The sequence below is a fragment of the Pristiophorus japonicus genome, chromosome 26 (assembly GCF_044704955.1).
Source record: "Pristiophorus japonicus isolate sPriJap1 chromosome 26, sPriJap1.hap1, whole genome shotgun sequence".
Classification (NCBI taxonomy): domain Eukaryota; kingdom Metazoa; phylum Chordata; class Chondrichthyes; family Pristiophoridae; genus Pristiophorus; species Pristiophorus japonicus.
The window spans coordinates 3171650-3191672 of record NC_092002.1 but is presented as its reverse complement, the minus strand read 5'-3'; the positions used below and the strand labels follow the sequence as shown (position 1 = coordinate 3191672).

General features: G+C 47.2%; 1 protein-coding gene across 10 annotated transcripts in view; it reads right to left on the bottom strand.

Moving 5' to 3' along the window:
- The window catches only part of LOC139239116 (protein Smaug homolog 1-like), a 102791-nt gene that overhangs the window by 15305 nt on the left and 67463 nt on the right, over positions 1 to 20023 (bottom strand). For 9 of the 10 annotated variants that reach the window (XM_070867645.1, XM_070867644.1, XM_070867642.1 and 6 more), the window contains 2 exons: positions 10627 to 10893; positions 202 to 311 (listed from right to left, as the gene is read on the bottom strand). In XM_070867645.1, the coding sequence (XP_070723746.1) occupies positions 202 to 311; positions 10627 to 10893 (377 nt within the window). The remainder of the gene's footprint in view (positions 1 to 201; positions 312 to 10626; positions 10894 to 20023) is intronic. The other variant, XM_070867647.1, reaches the window with a different exon arrangement.

The following is a 20023-nucleotide window of genomic DNA, read 5'->3' as shown; positions in this document are numbered from 1 at the left end:
TTTACAAGACAATAAACAGTGAACTTTAGCACTTTGACATGTGCGGGTAAGTGCGCATTCACCACAAGATGCAATGGCAGCCCCTTGACTCTCCAAAATTTGAAGTTTAGTAGCCAAACTATTGCGACTGACTGCAAGGGACCGACTGTGGATCGTCACATTGATCAACATTACTGGGCAATACATCGATAAAAGACAAACCTGAGATTCCAGCTGGTGTTCGGTCAGAGTCATCATCTCCTCATAGGTTAGCTGAGAGAAGAGTGATGCGTACTTGTGTAGCCGAAGACTTTTTAACCAAGTGGGCACATCTGCGAGAGAGAGAGAGAAACGGATCAGTTACAGAAACATGGAGACAAAACACGAACTCACAAGTCTGCTTTATAGTACAGCATTCCAGTGATAGCCCATCGATAATAAATATTTCAATTTGTTATACATCGTATGACAATTATAGTTCTACATCGGACTTCGAAATGCCAGTAATCAATTTGGGCAATCACTCAATGAACTTGCATAATTGATCATAATTATTATGCACCCGCTGTGCAGTCACATCTCAACAAGGAGCTCCGTATTATCCACAACAGCCACAGTCACCACTTGTCCATGTGCTGCACAGCATGACTGCTGGTCACCTCCACAGCAATTACTTGGTGACTGACATCATTCTCCGGAACAAATTCATAATCTCAAATGTACCACCGGAGCAGCCACCCTACAACAGACCAGACTCGGCCACGGGACAGGGAGAATGGGAGAATGGGAAAATGAGTCACCTAAGGCACCTCCCAAGGACCCAACGAATGGAGAGAGAAGCACTGTTGTCTTGGCCTGGGTTATAGTGTGTGAGGAAAGCAAAACAAGGGAACCACAGAGAGAGCGAACAAGAGATGTGGATTTGAAGCCAGATCCAGAGATGAAATGAGTTTGTAATTACTTCTAATACTCCCAACAAAAGCAATTTCAGAGCAACTAATATAAACCATAAAGATCAAAAGACAAGTACAGAAGAGGGAGGGAATTTAGCTTAACTATCCTTCCATCACAGCATCCAAGTGCCTCTTGACTGATTAGAGTTTTTGCCTCCACTATCCTACGTGAAGATTAGTCAAGGCACTGATCACCATGTGCCTGAAGAACTATCCTTTAACTATTTTATTTCATCCTTATGTTGCAGTTGAGTTTTAATTTACACTAGTTCCACTACTTCTAATGTTCCTAGCCTTTTACCATGTCCTTGCCCTGTAATCGTGGTTTAATTTAACGAGCACCACCACAAACACGAGACAGGCAAGAGAGAAAACACATCTTCCGATTTATTGAGAGTAATGGCATGAGATTCAGCAGCAACATAAAATGCTCTTCGGAAAAGCTGATTAGGCCCAAATAAACCAGGCTCTTTTAGATGGATTAACCACATAGCCCTCAAACTAGGAAACATTCACGGTGCTTTAAAGCCATGCATACGGTTGCGTTAATGTCCTCCCTATGTAACTTATTCCACAACACAATTACCCCTTCAGTGAAAAAGTTCCCCTCGACTTCCCTCCTTATTTTTAAGCAATGTCCCCTGGGATTAGAACCCTTCACTACGAGGAACACACTTCCTGGATCAGCTCAAGTTATGAAGCTCCCTTCATAATCTCCGAACTTAAATTGGATAATGTTAAATTCTCCACTTTTTAAAGAAAACAAACTTAATTCTTTTAACATTCTTCAATTTAAATTCTTGATATGTGGAATCATTGCTGCTCATCAGAGCTGCATACAGTACTCCGTTTGTTGCCTTCCATTTGCTAGTAATACAATGGATTCTTACAACAGCAGGACATTACACAGCCTAATCTCACATTACACTGTAACATATATTCATCAACTCTGACCAAGTCCTCCCCACAATAACACAAACTCACTACAATATATAAAACACCTGATTATTGTCGATGATCACTTAGTGAGGAGGAACATCAACATGTGTCTGGGAGCAGGAAGCTATAAAGGGTTACAGACAGCTTAAGTGAGTGGGCAAAACTGTGACAGATGGAGTTCAATGTGGGCAAGTGTGAGGTCATCCATTTTGGATCCCAGACAGACAAAATTGGAATGTTTTCTTAATGGCGAGAGACTAGGAAAGAGTTTGGGTGTTCAGGTACAAAAATCATTGATAGCTAGCACACAACATTTATATAGCGCCTTTAACACAGTAAAACACCCCAATGAGCTTCACAGGCATGTTATCAAACAAAATGTGACACCAAGTCACATAAAAGGAAATAGTAGGACAAGTGACAGGTTTTAAGAATGTTTTAAAAAGGCGAGGGGTAGCGGAATGGATTTGAAAACAAAAATGAGAATTTTAAAATCGAGGCGTTACTGGCCCGGGAGGCAATTTTAGGTCTGCGAACATAGGGGTGATGGGTGAACGATGATGGTGCGAGTTAGGATACAGGCAGCAGATACAAACAGTAATTAAAAAGGCTAATGGAATGTTGGCCTTTGTATCGAAGGGGCTGAAATACAATGGGGAGTAAGTTATGCTTCAGGTGTTCAGAGTCTTGGTCAGACCCCATCTGGAGTAACTGCATTCAGTTTTGGGCACTGCACCGCAAGATACATTTGGTCTTAGAGGAGGTACACTGCTGATTCACTAGAATGATACCAGAGCTTAAAGGGTTAAGTTACGAGGACAGGGTGCAAAAACTTGGCTTGCATTTTCTAGAGTTTAGACGGTTGAGGGGTGATCTAATCGAGGTGTTTAAAATGATCAAGGGATTTGATGAGAGAGAGAGAGAGAGAGAGAGAGAGAGAGAGAGAGAGAGAGAGAGAGAGAGGAGAAACGATTTCCTGATAGGTAGAGGAATCTAGAGCAAGGGGCACAATCTTAAAATTAGAGCTAGGCCATTTAAGAGTGAAATCAGAAAGCACTCCTTCACAAAGGGCAGTGGAAATCTGGAATCGCCTCCTCAAAGGCTGTGGATGCTCAGGGTCAACAGAAATATTCAAGGTCGAGATTGAGAGAGAGAGATTTTTTAAATTTGGTAATGGTATCAAGGGATATGGATCAAAGGCAGGTAAATTAATTTTAGGTACAGATGAGCCATGATCTAATTGAAGGGTGCAATTGGATTGAGGGGCTGAATAGTCTCCCTCCTGTTGTATCACAGCCCACAAGTAAACCTTTTAAACAACATTTTAGTTCAGAACTTTTCCCCACTTTCCTGTGACCCTGTAACATTCACTGAGCTGAGAATATGTACAGTTACTCCTGCCTAGATGTGTCTCGATGCCATTCTGCAATCAGCTACCAGGAAGAGAAAATGTTCTGGCAAAACTAATCTTTCAATTTTTCCTCCTTTTATGAGAAAGGGGAGAGAAGAGAAATGAACGCAAAATTGTAAGCGGTGTGGAGCCGTTCCCAAATGAGGAGACAGAGAAAAGCCGGAGAGGACTCAAACCCAACGCATTGGTGCTACACAGTGCCGGTCCACCTAGTGAATACATCAAGCCTCTCTAATACACTGCTGAATTTCATTACATGGTTTCAGAATAGCTGGTTACTCCAAACACTGAAATGCATCCTGCAAATATGGCTGTAATGCATTGGTATTCTATTTATGACCAATCAATTTCATAATGGTGGCTGCTGCAAGTCTCAAAATTTAAGATGGAGACCAGCAACTGATCACCAAAATGACAAAACTGAAACAGTCAATGAATATACTGCAAAGTTAAACCTGCATTGAGTGCCCATATGCAAGAAAATCTTTGAGATTAAGCTGCACAGACTACGCTCATAAACCACCGAGCACTGGCCAGAGAGAAGCAACAGGAGCCTGGCAGCAGTTCGGCTCGAGCCTGGAGAAAGGGGTGAAGTGAAAGTGGAAACTAATACAGAGAGAGCGAGAGAGAGCCAGAGAGCCAGAGAGCCAGAGAGCGAGAGAGCCAGAGAGCCAGAGAGCCAGAGAGCCAGAGAGCCAGAGAGCGAGAGAGCCAGAGAGCGAGAGAGCCAGAGAGCGAGAGAGCCAGAGAGCGAGAGAGCCAGAGAGCGAGAGAGCCAGAGAGCGAGAGAGCCAGAGAGCCAGAGAGCCAGAGAGCGAGAGAGCCAGAGAGCGAGAGAGCCAGAGAGCGAGAGAGCCAGAGAGCGAGAGAGCCAGAGAGCCAGAGAGCCAGAGAGCCAGAGAGCGAGAGAGCCAGAGAGCCAGAGAGCCAGAGAGCGAGAGAGCCAGAGAGCCAGAGAGCCAGAGAGCCAGAGAGCCAGAGAGCGAGAGAGCCAGAGAGCGAGAGAGCCAGAGAGCGAGAGAGCCAGAGAGCGAGAGAGCCAGAGAGCGAGAGAGCCAGAGAGCCAGAGAGCCAGAGAGCCAGAGAGCGAGAGAGCCAGAGAGCCAGAGAGCCAGAGAGCGAGAGAGCCAGAGAGCGAGAGAGCGAGAGAGCCAGAGAGCCAGAGAGCGAGAGAGCCAGAGAGCCAGAGAGCCAGAGAGCCAGAGAGCGAGAGAGCCAGAGAGCGAGAGAGCCAGAGAGCCAGAGAGCCAGAGAGCGAGAGAGCCAGAGAGCGAGAGAGCCAGAGAGCCAGAGAGCCAGAGAGCCAGAGAGCCAGAGAGCCAGAGAGCGAGAGAGCCAGAGAGCGAGAGAGCCAGAGAGCCAGAGAGCCAGAGAGCCAGAGAGCCAGAGAGCCAGAGAGCCAGAGAGCGAGAGAGCCAGAGAGCCAGAGAGCCAGAGAGCGAGAGAGCCAGAGAGCCAGAGAGCCAGAGAGCGAGAGAGCCAGAGAGCGAGAGAGCCAGAGAGCGAGAGAGCCAGAGAGCCAGAGAGCCAGAGAGCCAGAGAGCCAGAGCGCCAGAGAGCCAGAGAGCGAGAGAGCCAGAGAGCGAGAGAGCCAGAGAGCGAGAGAGCCAGAGAGCGAGAGAGCCAGAGAGCGAGAGAGCCAGAGAGCCAGAGAGCCAGAGAGCGAGAGAGCGAGAGAGCCAGAGAGCCAGAGAGCCAGAGAGCCAGAGAGCGAGAGAGCCAGAGAGCCAGAGAGCGAGAGAGCCAGAGAGCGAGAGAGCCAGAGAGCGAGAGAGCCAGAGAGCGAGAGAGCCAGAGAGCCAGAGAGCGAGAGAGCCAGAGAGCGAGAGAGCCAGAGAGCGAGAGAGCCAGAGAGCCAGAGAGCCAGAGAGCCAGAGAGCCAGAGAGCCAGAGAGCCAGAGAGCGAGAGAGCGAGAGAGCCAGAGAGCCAGAGAGCCAGAGAGCCAGAGAGCCAGAGAGCCAGAGAGCGAGAGAGCCAGAGAGCGAGAGAGCCAGAGAGCGAGAGAGCCAGAGAGCGAGAGAGCCAGAGAGCGAGAGAGCCAGAGAGCGAGAGAGCCAGAGAGCGAGAGAGCCAGAGAGCGAGAGAGCCAGAGAGCGAGAGAGCCAGAGAGCGAGAGAGCCAGAGAGCGAGAGAGCGAGAGAGCCAGAGAGCGAGAGAGCCAGAGAGCGAGAGAGCCAGAGAGCGAGAGAGCCAGAGAGCGAGAGAGCCAGAGAGCGAGAGAGCCAGAGAGCGAGAGAGCCAGAGAGCGAGAGAGCCAGAGAGCGAGAGAGCCAGAGAGCGAGAGAGCCAGAGAGCGAGAGAGCCAGAGAGCGAGAGAGCCAGAGAGCGAGAGAGCGAGAGAGCCAGAGAGCGAGAGAGCCAGAGAGCGAGAGAGCCAGAGAGCGAGAGAGCCAGAGAGCGAGAGAGCCAGAGAGCGAGAGAGCCAGAGAGCGAGAGAGCCAGAGAGCGAGAGAGCCAGAGAGCGAGAGAGCCAGAGAGCGAGAGAGCCAGAGAGCGAGAGAGCCAGAGAGCGAGAGAGCCAGAGAGCGAGAGAGCGAGAGAGCGAGAGAGACAGAGAGCGAGAGAGACAGAGAGCGAGAGAGACAGAGAGCGAGAGAGACAGAGAGCGAGAGAGACAGAGAGCGAGAGAGACAGAGAGCGAGAGAGACAGAGAGCGAGAGAGACAGAGAGCGAGAGAGACAGAGAGCGAGAGAGCGAGAGAGCCAGAGAGCGAGAGAGCGAGAGAGCGAGAGAGCGAGAGAGACAGAGAGCGAGAGAGACAGAGAGCGAGAGAGACAGAGAGCGAGAGAGACAGAGAGCGAGAGAGACAGAGAGCGAGAGAGACAGAGAGCGAGAGAGACAGAGCGAGAGAGACAGAGAGCGAGAGAGACAGAGAGCGAGAGAGACAGAGAGCGAGAGAGACAGAGAGCGAGAGAGACAGAGAGCGAGAGAGCGAGAGAGCGAGAGAGCCAGAGAGCCAGAGAGCCAGAGAGCCAGAGAGCCAGAGAGCCAGAGAGCCAGAGAGCCAGAGAGCCAGAGAGCGAGAGAGCCAGAGAGCGAGAGAGCCAGAGAGCCAGAGAGCCAGAGAGCCAGAGAGCCAGAGAGACAGAGAGCGAGAGAGCCAGAGAGCGAGAGAGACAGAGAGCGAGAGAGCCAGAGAGCGAGAGAGCCAGAGAGCCAGAGAGCCAGAGAGCGAGAGAGCCAGAGAGCCAGAGAGCCAGAGAGCCAGAGAGCCAGAGAGCCAGAGAGCGAGAGAGCCAGAGAGCGAGAGAGCCAGAGAGCGAGAGAGCCAGAGAGCCAGAGAGCCAGAGAGACAGAGAGACAGAGAGACAGAGAGCGAGAGAGACAGAGAGCGAGAGAGACAGAGAGCGAGAGAGACAGAGAGCGAGAGAGACAGAGAGCGAGAGAGACAGAGAGCGAGAGAGACAGAGAGCGAGAGAGACAGAGAGCGAGAGAGACAGAGAGCGAGAGAGACAGAGAGCGAGAGAGACAGAGAGCGAGAGAGACAGAGAGCGAGAGAGACAGAGAGCGAGAGAGACAGAGAGCGAGAGAGACAGAGAGCGAGAGAGACAGAGAGCGAGAGAGACAGAGAGCGAGAGAGACAGAGAGCGAGAGAGACAGAGAGCGAGAGAGACAGAGAGCGAGAGAGACAGAGAGCGAGAGAGACAGAGAGCGAGAGAGACAGAGAGCGAGAGAGACAGAGAGCGAGAGAGACAGAGAGCGAGAGAGACAGAGAGCGAGAGAGACAGAGAGCGAGAGAGACAGAGAGCGAGAGAGACAGAGAGCGAGAGAGACAGAGAGCGAGAGAGACAGAGAGCGAGAGAGACAGAGAGCGAGAGAGACAGAGAGCGAGAGAGACAGAGAGCGAGAGAGACAGAGAGCGAGAGAGACAGAGAGCGAGAGAGACAGAGAGCGAGAGAGACAGAGAGCGAGAGAGACAGAGAGCGAGAGAGACAGAGAGCGAGAGAGACAGAGAGCGAGAGAGACAGAGAGCGAGAGAGACAGAGAGCGAGAGAGACAGAGAGCGAGAGAGACAGAGAGCGAGAGAGACAGAGAGCGAGAGAGACAGAGAGCGAGAGAGACAGAGAGCGAGAGAGACAGAGAGCGAGAGAGACAGAGAGCGAGAGAGACAGAGAGCGAGAGAGACAGAGAGCGAGAGAGACAGAGAGCGAGAGAGACAGAGAGCGAGAGAGACAGAGAGCGAGAGAGACAGAGAGCGAGAGACAGAGAGCGAGAGAGACAGAGAGCGAGAGAGACAGAGAGCGAGAGAGACAGAGAGCGAGAGAGACAGAGAGCGAGAGAGACAGAGAGCGAGAGAGACAGAGAGCGAGAGAGACAGAGAGCGAGAGAGACAGAGAGCGAGAGAGACAGAGAGCGAGAGAGACAGAGAGCGAGAGAGACAGAGAGCGAGAGAGACAGAGAGCGAGAGAGACAGAGAGCGAGAGAGACAGAGAGCGAGAGAGACAGAGAGCGAGAGAGACAGAGAGCGAGAGAGACAGAGAGCGAGAGAGACAGAGAGCGAGAGAGACAGAGAGCGAGAGAGACAGAGAGCGAGAGAGACAGAGAGCGAGAGAGACAGAGAGCGAGAGAGACAGAGAGCGAGAGAGACAGGGAGCGAGAGAGACAGGGAGCGAGAGAGACAGAGAGCGAGTGAGACAGAGAGCGAGAGAGACAGAGAGCGAGAGAGACAGAGAGCGAGAGAGACAGAGAGCGAGAGAGACAGAGAGCGAGAGAGACAGAGAGCGAGAGAGACACGCACACAACCCAGAAGAGCAGAAATAATTGAGAATATCTTTAATCAGTTTCTTTTATTCGGTATATCTGGAGTCTCACGATTTGCTCGAGAAAGCAGTATTATTGCTAAGATTTCAAAAATGTGTAACGATGGGTGCATGAATTTTGTATACCATATCATACTAAACTGTGAAAAACAAAACGAAAAAAAAAAAAATCGGTACTATTATAGAACGCATCCTTCCAATCTAAGCCTGGGTCTAGAGCGAGTATTTGGTCCTAAATAGCACTGGGTACATGTCTATCACTGTGGCAGAAGTAGTTTGGATATGAATTAAGAGCACACCGTATACTGGCTTATTTCCAATTCTTATTGTAACATCTTGGCACCAATCCACTAAATAAGCTTAGTGCCAAGACTGGGAGGTTTGAGCGGTGAGCGAGATCTCGTTCTGTCTGGGTTCCATCTATTCAGCACTCTGTTTAAGGAGCGACATGGTTAAATCCTGACATTTCCTTCACTGAGCAATTACTTTCACACTAACTGCTGTTTGTGATTCAGATAATTCCTCACACTTATTGTCTTGAGGAACTGGAGATAAATGAACAGTCTGTTGATGTTACCACTGATATTACTAATGCTATGTAAAGGGCAATTAAGTTGTGTAGGCCTGAGACAGTACAGAGTGGGCAGAGCAGAGGATAAAACTCACAGGATGCGGGAAAACATCCAGAATAGAAGCACCATTTCCTGGGTCATGTTACAAGACAACAGCACAACAGAGGGTTTTAAATGATGTCATAAACCAGCACGCTAGGCTCCAGCAATTTATGAATCTGAACACTACCTTGTAACACACCTGCTGGCATTTACAGTACACAGTGTTAGACATTAAATGCACACTTGAGGAAGAAATGTAGACAGAGGGACGGAAATGGAATTTGCATGCATCTGAACTTAAGCCAAACAAACCCCGTTATTGCCAGATATCAGAAAATGGTGTTACTTCCAAACATCCTGTTTCATTAATTTGTGCCTCCAACACTACATTACCTGGGCATTATCTACAGCGAGAATGGTCACTTGGTTGAGGAGGCAGAGAGCAGCACTGCGGGGAGGGGGTGGGGCGGGAGCAATTCTTCCCCCCGCCCCCAAATATAGAAGACACTTTTTCTCTCGCCCGCAACAGATGCAATCGTGTCAGACACCTAAGGTAAGAGTGCGAATGCACAGTGCATAGGAGGTAAAAAAATAACACCCAAGCGCACTGACGTCACTTGTGATTTTCCCAAATGCTAAAATACTGCCAGCTAAATGAACAGCAGCTTGAAATGCAAACGAGAGAAGACAATCACACAGGAACCCTACTCATTATTCAGTGCCCACCGCTGGAATGGTGAGGTCAGGATCTGGCTGTGCTGTAATTTCCCTCTTCCCATGGTCAAATAGAGCGTCACGCTCTGTATTCTAGGTTCACACGAGCTCTCGGTCAAGATTATCAGAGGACGACTGACGTCCATGATGCCATAACAACAACAGTCGGCACCTTCAGGGCATTCGAACTCCAAGAACAATCTTTTAGATGAGAAGTTAAAACTGAGGCTAAATGTGTCTTTTCCAGTGGAATATTCGAGGATCAGGAAGTTCTCTGTTTCCTAGCAACATTCTCCCCTCAACCAATGCCTGCTCAGATAGATTAACAGGGCTGCCTGTGGGATTTTGTTGTGCACAAGGTGGCTGCCATATTTGTCCGCAGAACAGTCACTGCCCTAAGTAATGTATTGCGATAAATGTGGAGACATTTTGGGGCAAATGTGAAAGGTGCTATAGAAATGAAAGTCTTTCTTTTCAAAACTGGCTGTAACTTCAAAAGCAGGTTATTTAAGGGCTCACGTGAAAGGAAATCTTTAATACACAGAAGAGTATTTCCTGAGCTCCCAGCTTCCGTAGCATATACTGATGCTGCCATTTACTGCTTTGGAAAACAAAGATTTTAAAATTTCATGCTGCCAGATAATAATATTGCCAAAATACCCAGGAAAATGAAAGAGAGATTGACAATGGAATATTTTTCAATTATTGAAATCTATTCCAAGATTTTACTAATTATTGATCAAAGGATGTGCATGTTACTGTCGTTCCTGCTTACTGATAAATGAAATACAAAATGCAAGGCCAGTGTGCTAGCTATTGCAGAATGAAGGACTGCACTGGGTCGGTGCAATAGTCACCCCTTCTCAGAGCAAATGAAACACGTGACGCTGGCTAGATCCGTCACCGATCAAATCCAACTATCCACGTCATTACAGCTGCCTTTACATTGGCCGTAGAGAGCTGCGCTGCTGGTTCCCGACACGTTGGTCTTGTGCAACCAGAATCACCCTCGAAGTAAACAGGTTACATTCACCAAGACTAGCCATCAGGTTTTTTTAAACTCCTCATCTTTACTGTCCGCTTCAATGCCCTTCTTTGTAGCTATGTCCACAACTCTGCCTGAAAAAGGTCCACCTGCCTCTCGCCTGGCTTCTAACTTCCTAATCTTTATGCAGACTTTGTTCTGCTTTCAGCCTAAATGCTATGTAGGTTCAATCACATTTTCTGAGCCAATAACCTGGTCATTGTCTCTTACCTTTCATTCCACTCCCCTCCTCCTGAAATGTGTTGCGACTTGAACCCTGCTCCTCTGTCTGCTCACTGCCGCCACTCCCAGAGGAGGCTATGCTGCTCTGCGGGGAGAGCGGTGCATGGTCTGATGGGGCGTAGACTGCCCTGGTACGCAGGTCGTCCGGAGACATCCACTCGCTGACCACAGACTGGTTTGTCATATTGATCGGTGGGGTGAGGGAAACCGAGCGCTTCAGAGGACTGTGGTTGGTTTGGGTTTGGCCTTGGAGAACTGAAAATTAAAAATGGTACATTAATTTATTTGAAAAATTTAAATGAAGAAACCTGCCCCCCCCCCTCCTCCTGCAACAAATATAGTGGGCAAAACCAAAAAAAAAGGCTGAAAAGATGGGGTTCAGGTGTTCAGTCCTGCAAGAGTCACTCGCTCCCCAGCCTGACTGCGTTGCAAAAGGTTAATCTCTCTCTCTCTCTCTCTCTTAATTAACATTGCTGGGCATCTCCAGTGTTTGGAGTTTTTAAAAAGTACATTTATGATGTGAACATTTCAGGGTCTGGTCAGTCTCGGAGGGTAATGGATGGGCTCCACCTGCAGCTGGAGAAACACAAGCAGTGTGAGGGTCCCCTTCCTGCGCTGCCTCTGCTCCTCGCAACTGAAGGGAGCCTTGAGCCAAAAAGGTAAATCTGAGCCCCTGAAAGCTCACTAAGTTAGTGCTAGAAAGCGCATTATACTCCGACCCCACCAACATCATCTCTAATGTTCTTCAAACTTCAGTCAACTTAAGTCAAGGCACAACCATTTGGACACCGTGCAATTTAAAACACTCCAATAATCTCAGCATTTCTGACCTAGGATCTGACAAATAGGACTCAAAGCAGAAATACACAACACATTTCAAAAATGCCCCTGTATGCACACGCAATCTAATATTTATTCCAAATGTGTAGATTTTTTATCCTTAGCATGTATATATGTGCAAGAAAACTATTAAAGCAGATTCTTTATCTTTTTTGTATTTTTCAGTATCAGAATTAGAATGTTGCAAGTAGGAAAACCATCTTACTTTTCACTTTCTAAAAAAATGTGGGAGATCTAAACTCAGCGTATCCAACTAAAAATGAGCTTTTCTGTTCAACAGATACTCAGCGGCATTAGGACGACGGGCAGTTTCCAGACCCTAGATTGTAGCCAGTGAATAACGAAACAACAAACTCAATAGCAAGTGACTGTTGCATTTACAAAGGCTCAAATAGGCAAAATTAATCCAATGATGTATGGTGTGCACAGACTAGACACTTCCAAAAGGATGGATTTGGTCTTGTTCAATAGAACAGGCCTCAAATCACACAAAGTATATTTTGCCAATTTCCCTCCTCCTCACGTTACGGTTCAATGGGTGCCATCAATCCTATGGCGCCTCACTCATGGGGTTGTTCTTCATGGGCTCACTGGGGCCACAATCCTGTCCCCCATCAAACATTCACACATGTACATTCCTACAGGAGTGAATGGATAATGATCAGGAGCAAGAACCCTGGTAAATTTTCCACCTCCCAGTTCAGATACCAACTGTTTCTGCCACAACTGCAATCAGACTGACCGGACTCATTGCCAAACCACAGATTTAGTGTATGTATCCACTAAGCCGTGGGAAGCTTTGCATTACTTTCATTTGAAAAATAATTATTTCCTTTCTCTCTCTAGGTTTTCCCACCCATCACATCGTACAGAGTCTGCCCTGCTCCACCAATGCTACTCAAGCCGTTTTCACAAGAACAGCTCAGGAAGCTATTCCTCCGATGGGTCTTGTTCCCTATTTTAGGTCCTAGTCAGGAGATACGACCGAGATCAGAAATTCAGCGGAGACAATTAAAAAAAAACTCTTGGAAGTCACATGCTCACCTTACTGAAGTTGCCTGTATATCCATCTGGACCTGAGCCCCAGAGATTGCGGCAATGCTCCCGTTAAGGAGTGCACGCGTGTGGACACGCAGTAATCTGAAAAGGTTCCATGCAGGCGGTTCACCTGCTTTTACATTGAAAATACCACGCAGAACAAAGGACAGCTTATAGAGAACATTGGGCGGTGGGTGTGTGAGTTTTCACCATGTTTGGGACGCTCCATGCTCAATCTCCCACGCCTATATTAGGTGAAATATCAAACAACCTTTTGCCACAAGTTTTTAATATTTGCCATTTATGAAATCCGACAACTTAGAACACCAAGGTGGCGCAGGGGGAATCACCCCATCAATAAATAAAAACTCCCCCAAAACAAAATTAGCCGCACTTTTACAATGAATGAAACTCAATTTAAATATGAGCATTCACAAGAACTAGTCCAACTACTTTGAGAAATGTTCAGACACAAAGTAAAAATGCTTATGCTGTGACTCAGTGGAGGAGAGGAATTTGGCCCATCATCTTCTCGTTCGGCATTACGTTCGTGCTTGTGTGTTGGGGTGGGGAGAGGAAGGCACGTCGATGGTTCCTTTCACTGGTGTTGCTGTTTCTGCATTGCATGTCTCCCACCAAGTTTATTTCCCTATTAAACAGTAAGCAAACTCTACCACACAGACTGCTGAAAATAGCCATATTATTCCCAAAAGCAGTAGCTTGACTAATTTTCTGTTGAAATCTGCACACTTTTATAATAAAAGCCCTGAAAGAGAAACAGGGGTCTCCAGTATTTTTGAGGACTGAAGACTGTTAGAGTGCAGTTGCTGACAATTCTGCTCCTCCTCTCCCAAAAAGGAAGTTGGTACCAGTCAAGTATATTTCCCATTGTAGACATTTGAGCCTCTACAATTACCATCAGCAGACTATGCAGATTAGTGGGTGGGGGTGGGGGCTGGGAGTGCAATCATAGCTTGATCCAATCTTGTATTCAATCACTGGAATTTAGAAGAATGAGAGGGGATCTGATGGGACTGGACAGGTTAGATGCAGGAAGAACGTTCCCGATGTTGGGGAAGTCCAGAACCAGGGGTCATAGTCTGAGGATAAGGGGGAAGCCATTTAGGACTGAGATGAGGAGAAACTTCTTCACCCAGAGAGTTGTGAACCTGAGGAATTCTCTGCCACAGAAAGTTGTTGAGTCCAGTTTGTTGGACATATTCAAAAAGGAGTTAGATGTGGCCCTTATGGCTAAAGGGATCAGTGGGTATGGAGAGAAGGCAGGGGTGGGATACTGAGGTTGCATGATAAGCCATGATTATATTGAATGGCGGTGCAGGCTCGAAAGGCCGAATGGCCTGCTCCAGGTCCTATTTTCTATGTTTCTATCACAGATACACAGCTACCTGTGACATCACTACTGCCCCAACTAATGCAAGCTAACTCACAGACCGAGGGTTTAACCCTGGGACCTTTCCTGGCCATTTACCACGGCAGTACACAGTATCGAAATGAATCACTGGTGGAGCCGATAAGTAATTCTAATAGAAATGAAGTGGATTGAATAATCCAAATCAAGGGGGGCTTTTCTCATTCCTCTCCAAATTTCTAACAAATTTTTGTAGTTTGCACCCTCTCATTTTACCTTTTCTCTGTAGCTATATTATTACTTCATTAATTCTGTTCCTTTGCAGGGACAGGGGAAATCAGCCTACCGCAGGCAGGCCAATCTTTTCAGTTACTGAGCAAGATTCTCCCAGAAGCATTTTCAATTGTACATCCCAAAGCAATAGCTTCCGAAGGGAAGCATTTCCATTACCAAGAATATCCAACCATCTCCATTACATAATTTTTCTTCATGGAGGGAAAGGAGAACACAGCATATTAAAAATCCCCATTAGGGAGACAGACCAGACAACTAAGTTAACAAACAAGGCACATTTCCTGAGGTATGCAAATACAGTTTAGATAGACAGATCACACACAAGTATGTTAGATATGTAAATATGCAGCCAAGACAAACTCTCCGCACAAAATCCAGTTAGTGAAAACAGATGAACGTGACGTCAAAGTTTGTGTGGGTTGAAGCTATTGCATCACCACATAGGTTAGTCAGGAAGCCATTAAAATAGTTCATACACATTTCAGTTTTTTTTTAAAAAAGAGGGGAATGAAGTTAACCTCCAATGAGGTTTGTTGTACCCATAACACCATCAAGCCAGAGCTCCCTGGCAATATTTTCCTAATTTAAAAAAACACATTTTAATATTTCTTTAAAAAAGTGATCCAGCACAGCTCTAGTGCACTGCAAAGAAGTGATGAACGCGTGCTCACGCTCACCATTCCCTGATCATAAGGAAAGTGTCAGCTGTGGCTCAGTGGGTAGCACCCGCGCCTGAGTCAGAAGGGTGTGGGTTCAAGTCCCACTCGAGAGACTTGAGCACATAAATCCAGGCTGACGCTCCCAGTGCAGTGCTGAGGGGGCGGCGCACTGTCGGAGGGGCGGCGCCAAGCGGCGCACTGTCGGAGGGGCGGCGCCGAGGGGGCGGAGCACTGTCGGAGGGGCGGCGCCGAGGGGGCGGAGCCAAGGGGGCGGAACACTGTCAGAGGGGCGGCGCCGAGGAGGGCGGCGCACTGTCGGAGGGGCCATCGTTCGGATGAGAAGTTAAACTGAGGTCCCGTCTGCTCTCAAGTGGACGGAAAAGATCCTATTGCACTAGTTCGAAGTAGAGCAGGGAAGTTCTTCCTCGTGCCAATATTTATCCCTTAATCAACATAACAAAAACAGATTATCTGGTCATTATCACATTGCTGTTTGTGGGAGCTTGCTCTATGCAAATTGACTGCTGTGTTTCCTACATTACAACAGTGAGTACACTTCAAAAAGTACTTCATCGGCTGTAAAGCAATTTGAGACATCCAGTGGTTGTGGTAGGCGCTATAGAAAGGCAAATCTTTCTCCACACTTGGGGAAATCGCCAGTCTGCGAGATGTTATTAAAGAAACGTGACTTCCCAACAGAAGGGAAAAAGGCAAAATATAAGCTGCAAGGAAGTCCTAGCAGCCAGCCGGCTCATGGCAGTGCTGGCTGATGCTTAGGAACCAGTTGCCTGGGTGAAATCTCAGCTGGCGAATAATCTACATATGAATTGTTTTCCCTGAAATCGAAACCGAAGAAGAAAAAAAAATCAATGAGTCACAACAACACAAATTTGTTTAGTACTCTAGAGAGTGTTCGTGATACATTTTACAAAGACAGCATTCGGTATGGAAAACATCAAGTTCCCCTCGATGTTCTGTGGGACTGAGATTATTCGATAGTATTTACAGCAGAGAAAGGCCATTCAGCCCAATAGGTCCATGCCAGTGATTATGCTCCACACAACTGGCAGTGCTACTCTTTAGTCATCATAGGCAGTCTCTCAAAATCAACTTGCTCCACTTCAAAAGTTAGTTCTCAGGTAACTGACGAGTCCAATGCAAGACCTACAGTCTCTGTCACAGGTGGGACAGACAGTGGTTGAGGGAAAGGGGTGGGTGGGACTGGTTTGCCGCACGCTCCTTCTGCTGCCTGTACTTGGTTTCTGCATGCTCTCGGCGACGAGACTCGAGGTGCTCAGCGCCCTCCCGGGTGCTCTTCCTCCAATTAAGACGATCTTTGGCCAGGGACTCCCAGGTACCAGTGGGGATGTTGCACCTTATCAAGGAGGCTCTGAGGGTGTCCTTGAAACACTTCCTCTGCCCACCTGGGGCTCGCCTATCCCAGTAAAGACACTGGAAAAGCAGCTGATCTCTGCTCCATGCATCCCACCGGTACCAGTGAAGATTAGACTGCGCGAGTGTCCCTTCAGCACACCAAGTCGATTAAATAACAACCAATGTCCCCTGGACACCCACAAAGTCTTACTGATAAAGTGCGGCAACCCCACTAACACCTGGGAGTCTCTGGCCAAAGACTGCCTTAAGTGGAGGAAGTGCATCCGGGAGGACGCTGAGAACCTCGAGTCTCATCGCCGAGAGCATGCAGAAACCAAGCTCAGGCAGCGGAAGGAGTGTGCTGCAAACCTGTCCCACCCACCTTTTCCCTCAACGACTATCTGCCCCACCTGTGACAGGGACAGTGGCTCTCACATTGGACTGTTCAGCTACCTCAGGACTCATTTTTTAGAGTGGAAGCAAGTCTTCCTCGATTCCGAGGGTCTGCCTATGATGACGATGGCCCTGTAGACGAACCTTTAAACTACATTTATATTGCAGGGCCAGTTAGCGGATTTATCTTCTATCTAATTTGCTTGGTTTATAATCGGCAGTAAATTTGGTAACACAAACATCCGTCACGTGCAAACATTTGTGCGTGCGCAGTTACTATAAAGTCGCAGGTGTGACTCTCAACATCTGGCCACAGACCTTCGGTCATGTTGGGAAGCAAGCAAGCAATGTGAGAATGGCAGTTCTGTCCTGTCCACAGCAAGAATAAAATGGCAGCCAGCAGCAGATGTCAGCACTCACTTCATAATGCCACTCCTGCATCTCTCGAAGGGAGCAAAAGCGCCCTTCCCCATGAGGCTGTACATCACTATAACATTCCAGCAGAGAAGTCATTATTTCCTGAATAAAACCCTAATCAGAACTGGCCTGCTGCCAATGTATTTTCAACAGTAACATCTGACCATAGCTGATCGAAGTCCATTATTTATTTCTATTGGTTTCATGTGCATGTCATTCACAGAAAGCCCAAGATGCGTAATTTTAGTTGACTGCAGAGGAGAAAAACAGCTGTGCATTTGTAACTGCCTTCAGGCATTTTTGTTCCAATCTATATATAGGCTGACGCCACTGGCATGGTTGAGTACTGAATGTTCTCTGTAGCTTTTATAATGCACATGTTTTCTATTATGTAACATCTGCAGCAGACATTTTCTGAGTGTTGTTTTAAATAAGTTATTTTCTCCTTCCTTTAGGACCCCCTGCTCCATTTCCTGCCCCTGCCCCTGTTCCTGGACCATTGCTCCTCAGCAAGAGAGTGGACAGTTGATATGCTCCCAAGACCTCTGTCAATGCCACTCTCAAACCAAAACCAGATGCACGTAAGAGTTTGGTGATTTTCTAGGCTATTTCATCCTTCTTTGAGAGGAAGTGCTGTTCTTCCTTTCTCTCCCCTTCCCCCATCACAAGTGATGTATCCAAATTCAGAAACTTGCGGTGAAAATTCATAACCTATTCTGTGGCGCAGTTTGCTGCAACAACTCACTGAACTGCCTAAAATGTTTCTGCTGCTCAAATACCCTGGAGAGGAATGGATGGAACAAGTGAACTATTCTTAAAATATGGCACAGCAGTCAGAGATTTCTGGCATAAAATTACTTTGTGCAAACAGCAGTTAGTTCGAGACGATCCAAGCTAAGCAAGCACATTGCAACCTTTTTCCTCCCTTCTTCTAAAAGGTACCGACTCTATGGGCTTAATTTTCCCCAATGCCGCTTTTTGGCAGATTGCCAAAGTTACACCCGTTTTTCTTGGCCTCAACTACTCCAAAAAAATAGCCAGTTTCCCCATTCGATTTTTTGAAATTGGTGCCGCATAGCCAGTCCTGTAGCCTCGGGGGGGTGGAGCCTAATGTCTGCGCTGAAAAACCGATGTGTCCCCCACGCCGCCTTCTGCGCATGCGCAAAAACATAGAAAATAGGTGCAGGAATAGACCATTCAGCCCTTCGAGCCTGAACCACCATTCAATATGATCATAGCTGATCATGCAACTTCAGTACCTCATTCCTGCTTTCTCTCCATACCCCTTGATCCCTTTAGCCGTAAGGGCCACATCTAACTCCCTTTTGAATATATCTAACGAGCTGGCCTCAACAACTTTGTGGTAGAGAATTCCACAGGTTCACAATTCTCCTCGTCTCGGTCCTAAATGGCTTACCCTTATCTTTAGACTGTGACCCCTGGTTCTGGACTTCCCAAACATCGGGAACATTCTTCTTGCATTTAACCTGTACAATCCCGTCAGAAATTTTTGCTTCTATGAGGTCCCCTCTCATTCTTCTAAATTCCAGTGAATATAAGCCTAGTCAATCCAGTCTTTCTTCATGTCAGTCCTGCCATCCCGGGAATCAGTCTAGTGAACCTTTGCTGCACTCCCTCAATAGCAAGAATGTCCTTCCTTAGATTAGGAGACCAAAACTGTACACAACATTCAAGGTATAGCCTCACCAAGGCCCTGTACAACTGCAGTAAGACCTCCCTGCTCCTATACTCAAATCCTCTCGCTATGAAGGCCAACATGCCATTTGCCTTCTTCACCACCTGCTGTACCTGCATGCCAACTTTCAATGACTGATGTACCATGATACCCAGGCCTCGTTGCACCTCCCCTTTTCCCAATCTGTCACCATTCAGATAATATTCTGCCTTCCTGTTTTGGCCACCAAAGTGGATGACCTCACATTTATTTACATTATACTGCATCTGCCATGCATTTGCCCACTCACCTAACCTGTCCAAGATACCCTGCAGCCTCTTCACAGCTCACACTGCCACCCAGCTTACGTGTCATCTGCAAACTTGGAGATATTACATTCAATTCCTTCGTCCAAATCATTAATGTATATTGATAAGGTCCCAGCACTGAACCTTGCGGTACCCCACTAGTCACTGCCTGCCATTCTGGAAAGGACCCGTTTATTCCTACTCTTTGCTTCCTGTCTGCCAACCAGTTCTCTATCCACGTCAATACATTACCCCCAATACCATGTGCTTTAATTTTGCACACTAATCTCTTGTGTGGGACCATGTCGAAAGTCCAAATACACCACATCCATCGGTTCTCCCTTGTCCACTCTACTAATTACATCCTCAAAAAATTCTAGAAGATTTGTCAAGCATGATTTCCCTTTCATAAATCCATGCCGACTTGGACCGATCCTGTCACTGCTTTCCAAATGTGCTGCTATTACATCTTTAATAATTGTTTCCAACATTTTTCCCACTATCGATGTCAGGCTGACCGGTCTATAATTCCCTGTTTTCTCTCTCCCTCCTTTTTTAAAAAAAGTAGGGTTACATTGGCTACCCTCCACTCCATAGGAACTAATCCAGAGTCTATAGAATGTTGGAAAATGACCACTAAGGCATCCACTATTTCTGGGGCCACTTCCTTAAGTACTCTGGGATGCAGACTATCAGACCCTGGGGATTTATCGGCTTTCAATCCCATCAATTTCCCTAACACAATTTCCTGACTAATAAGGATTTCCTTCAGTTCCTCCTTCTGGCTAGACCCCGGTCCCCTAGTACTTCCGGAAGGTTATTTGTGTCTTCCTTAATGAAGGCAGAACCAAAGTATTTGTTCAATTGGTCTGCCATTTCTTTGTTCCCCATTATAAATTCACCTGATTCTGACTGCAAGGATTTGTCTTCACTGATCATCTTCTCTTCACATATCTATAGAAGCTTTTGCAGTCAGTTTTTATGTTCCCTGCAAATGTATTCTCATACTCTATTTTGC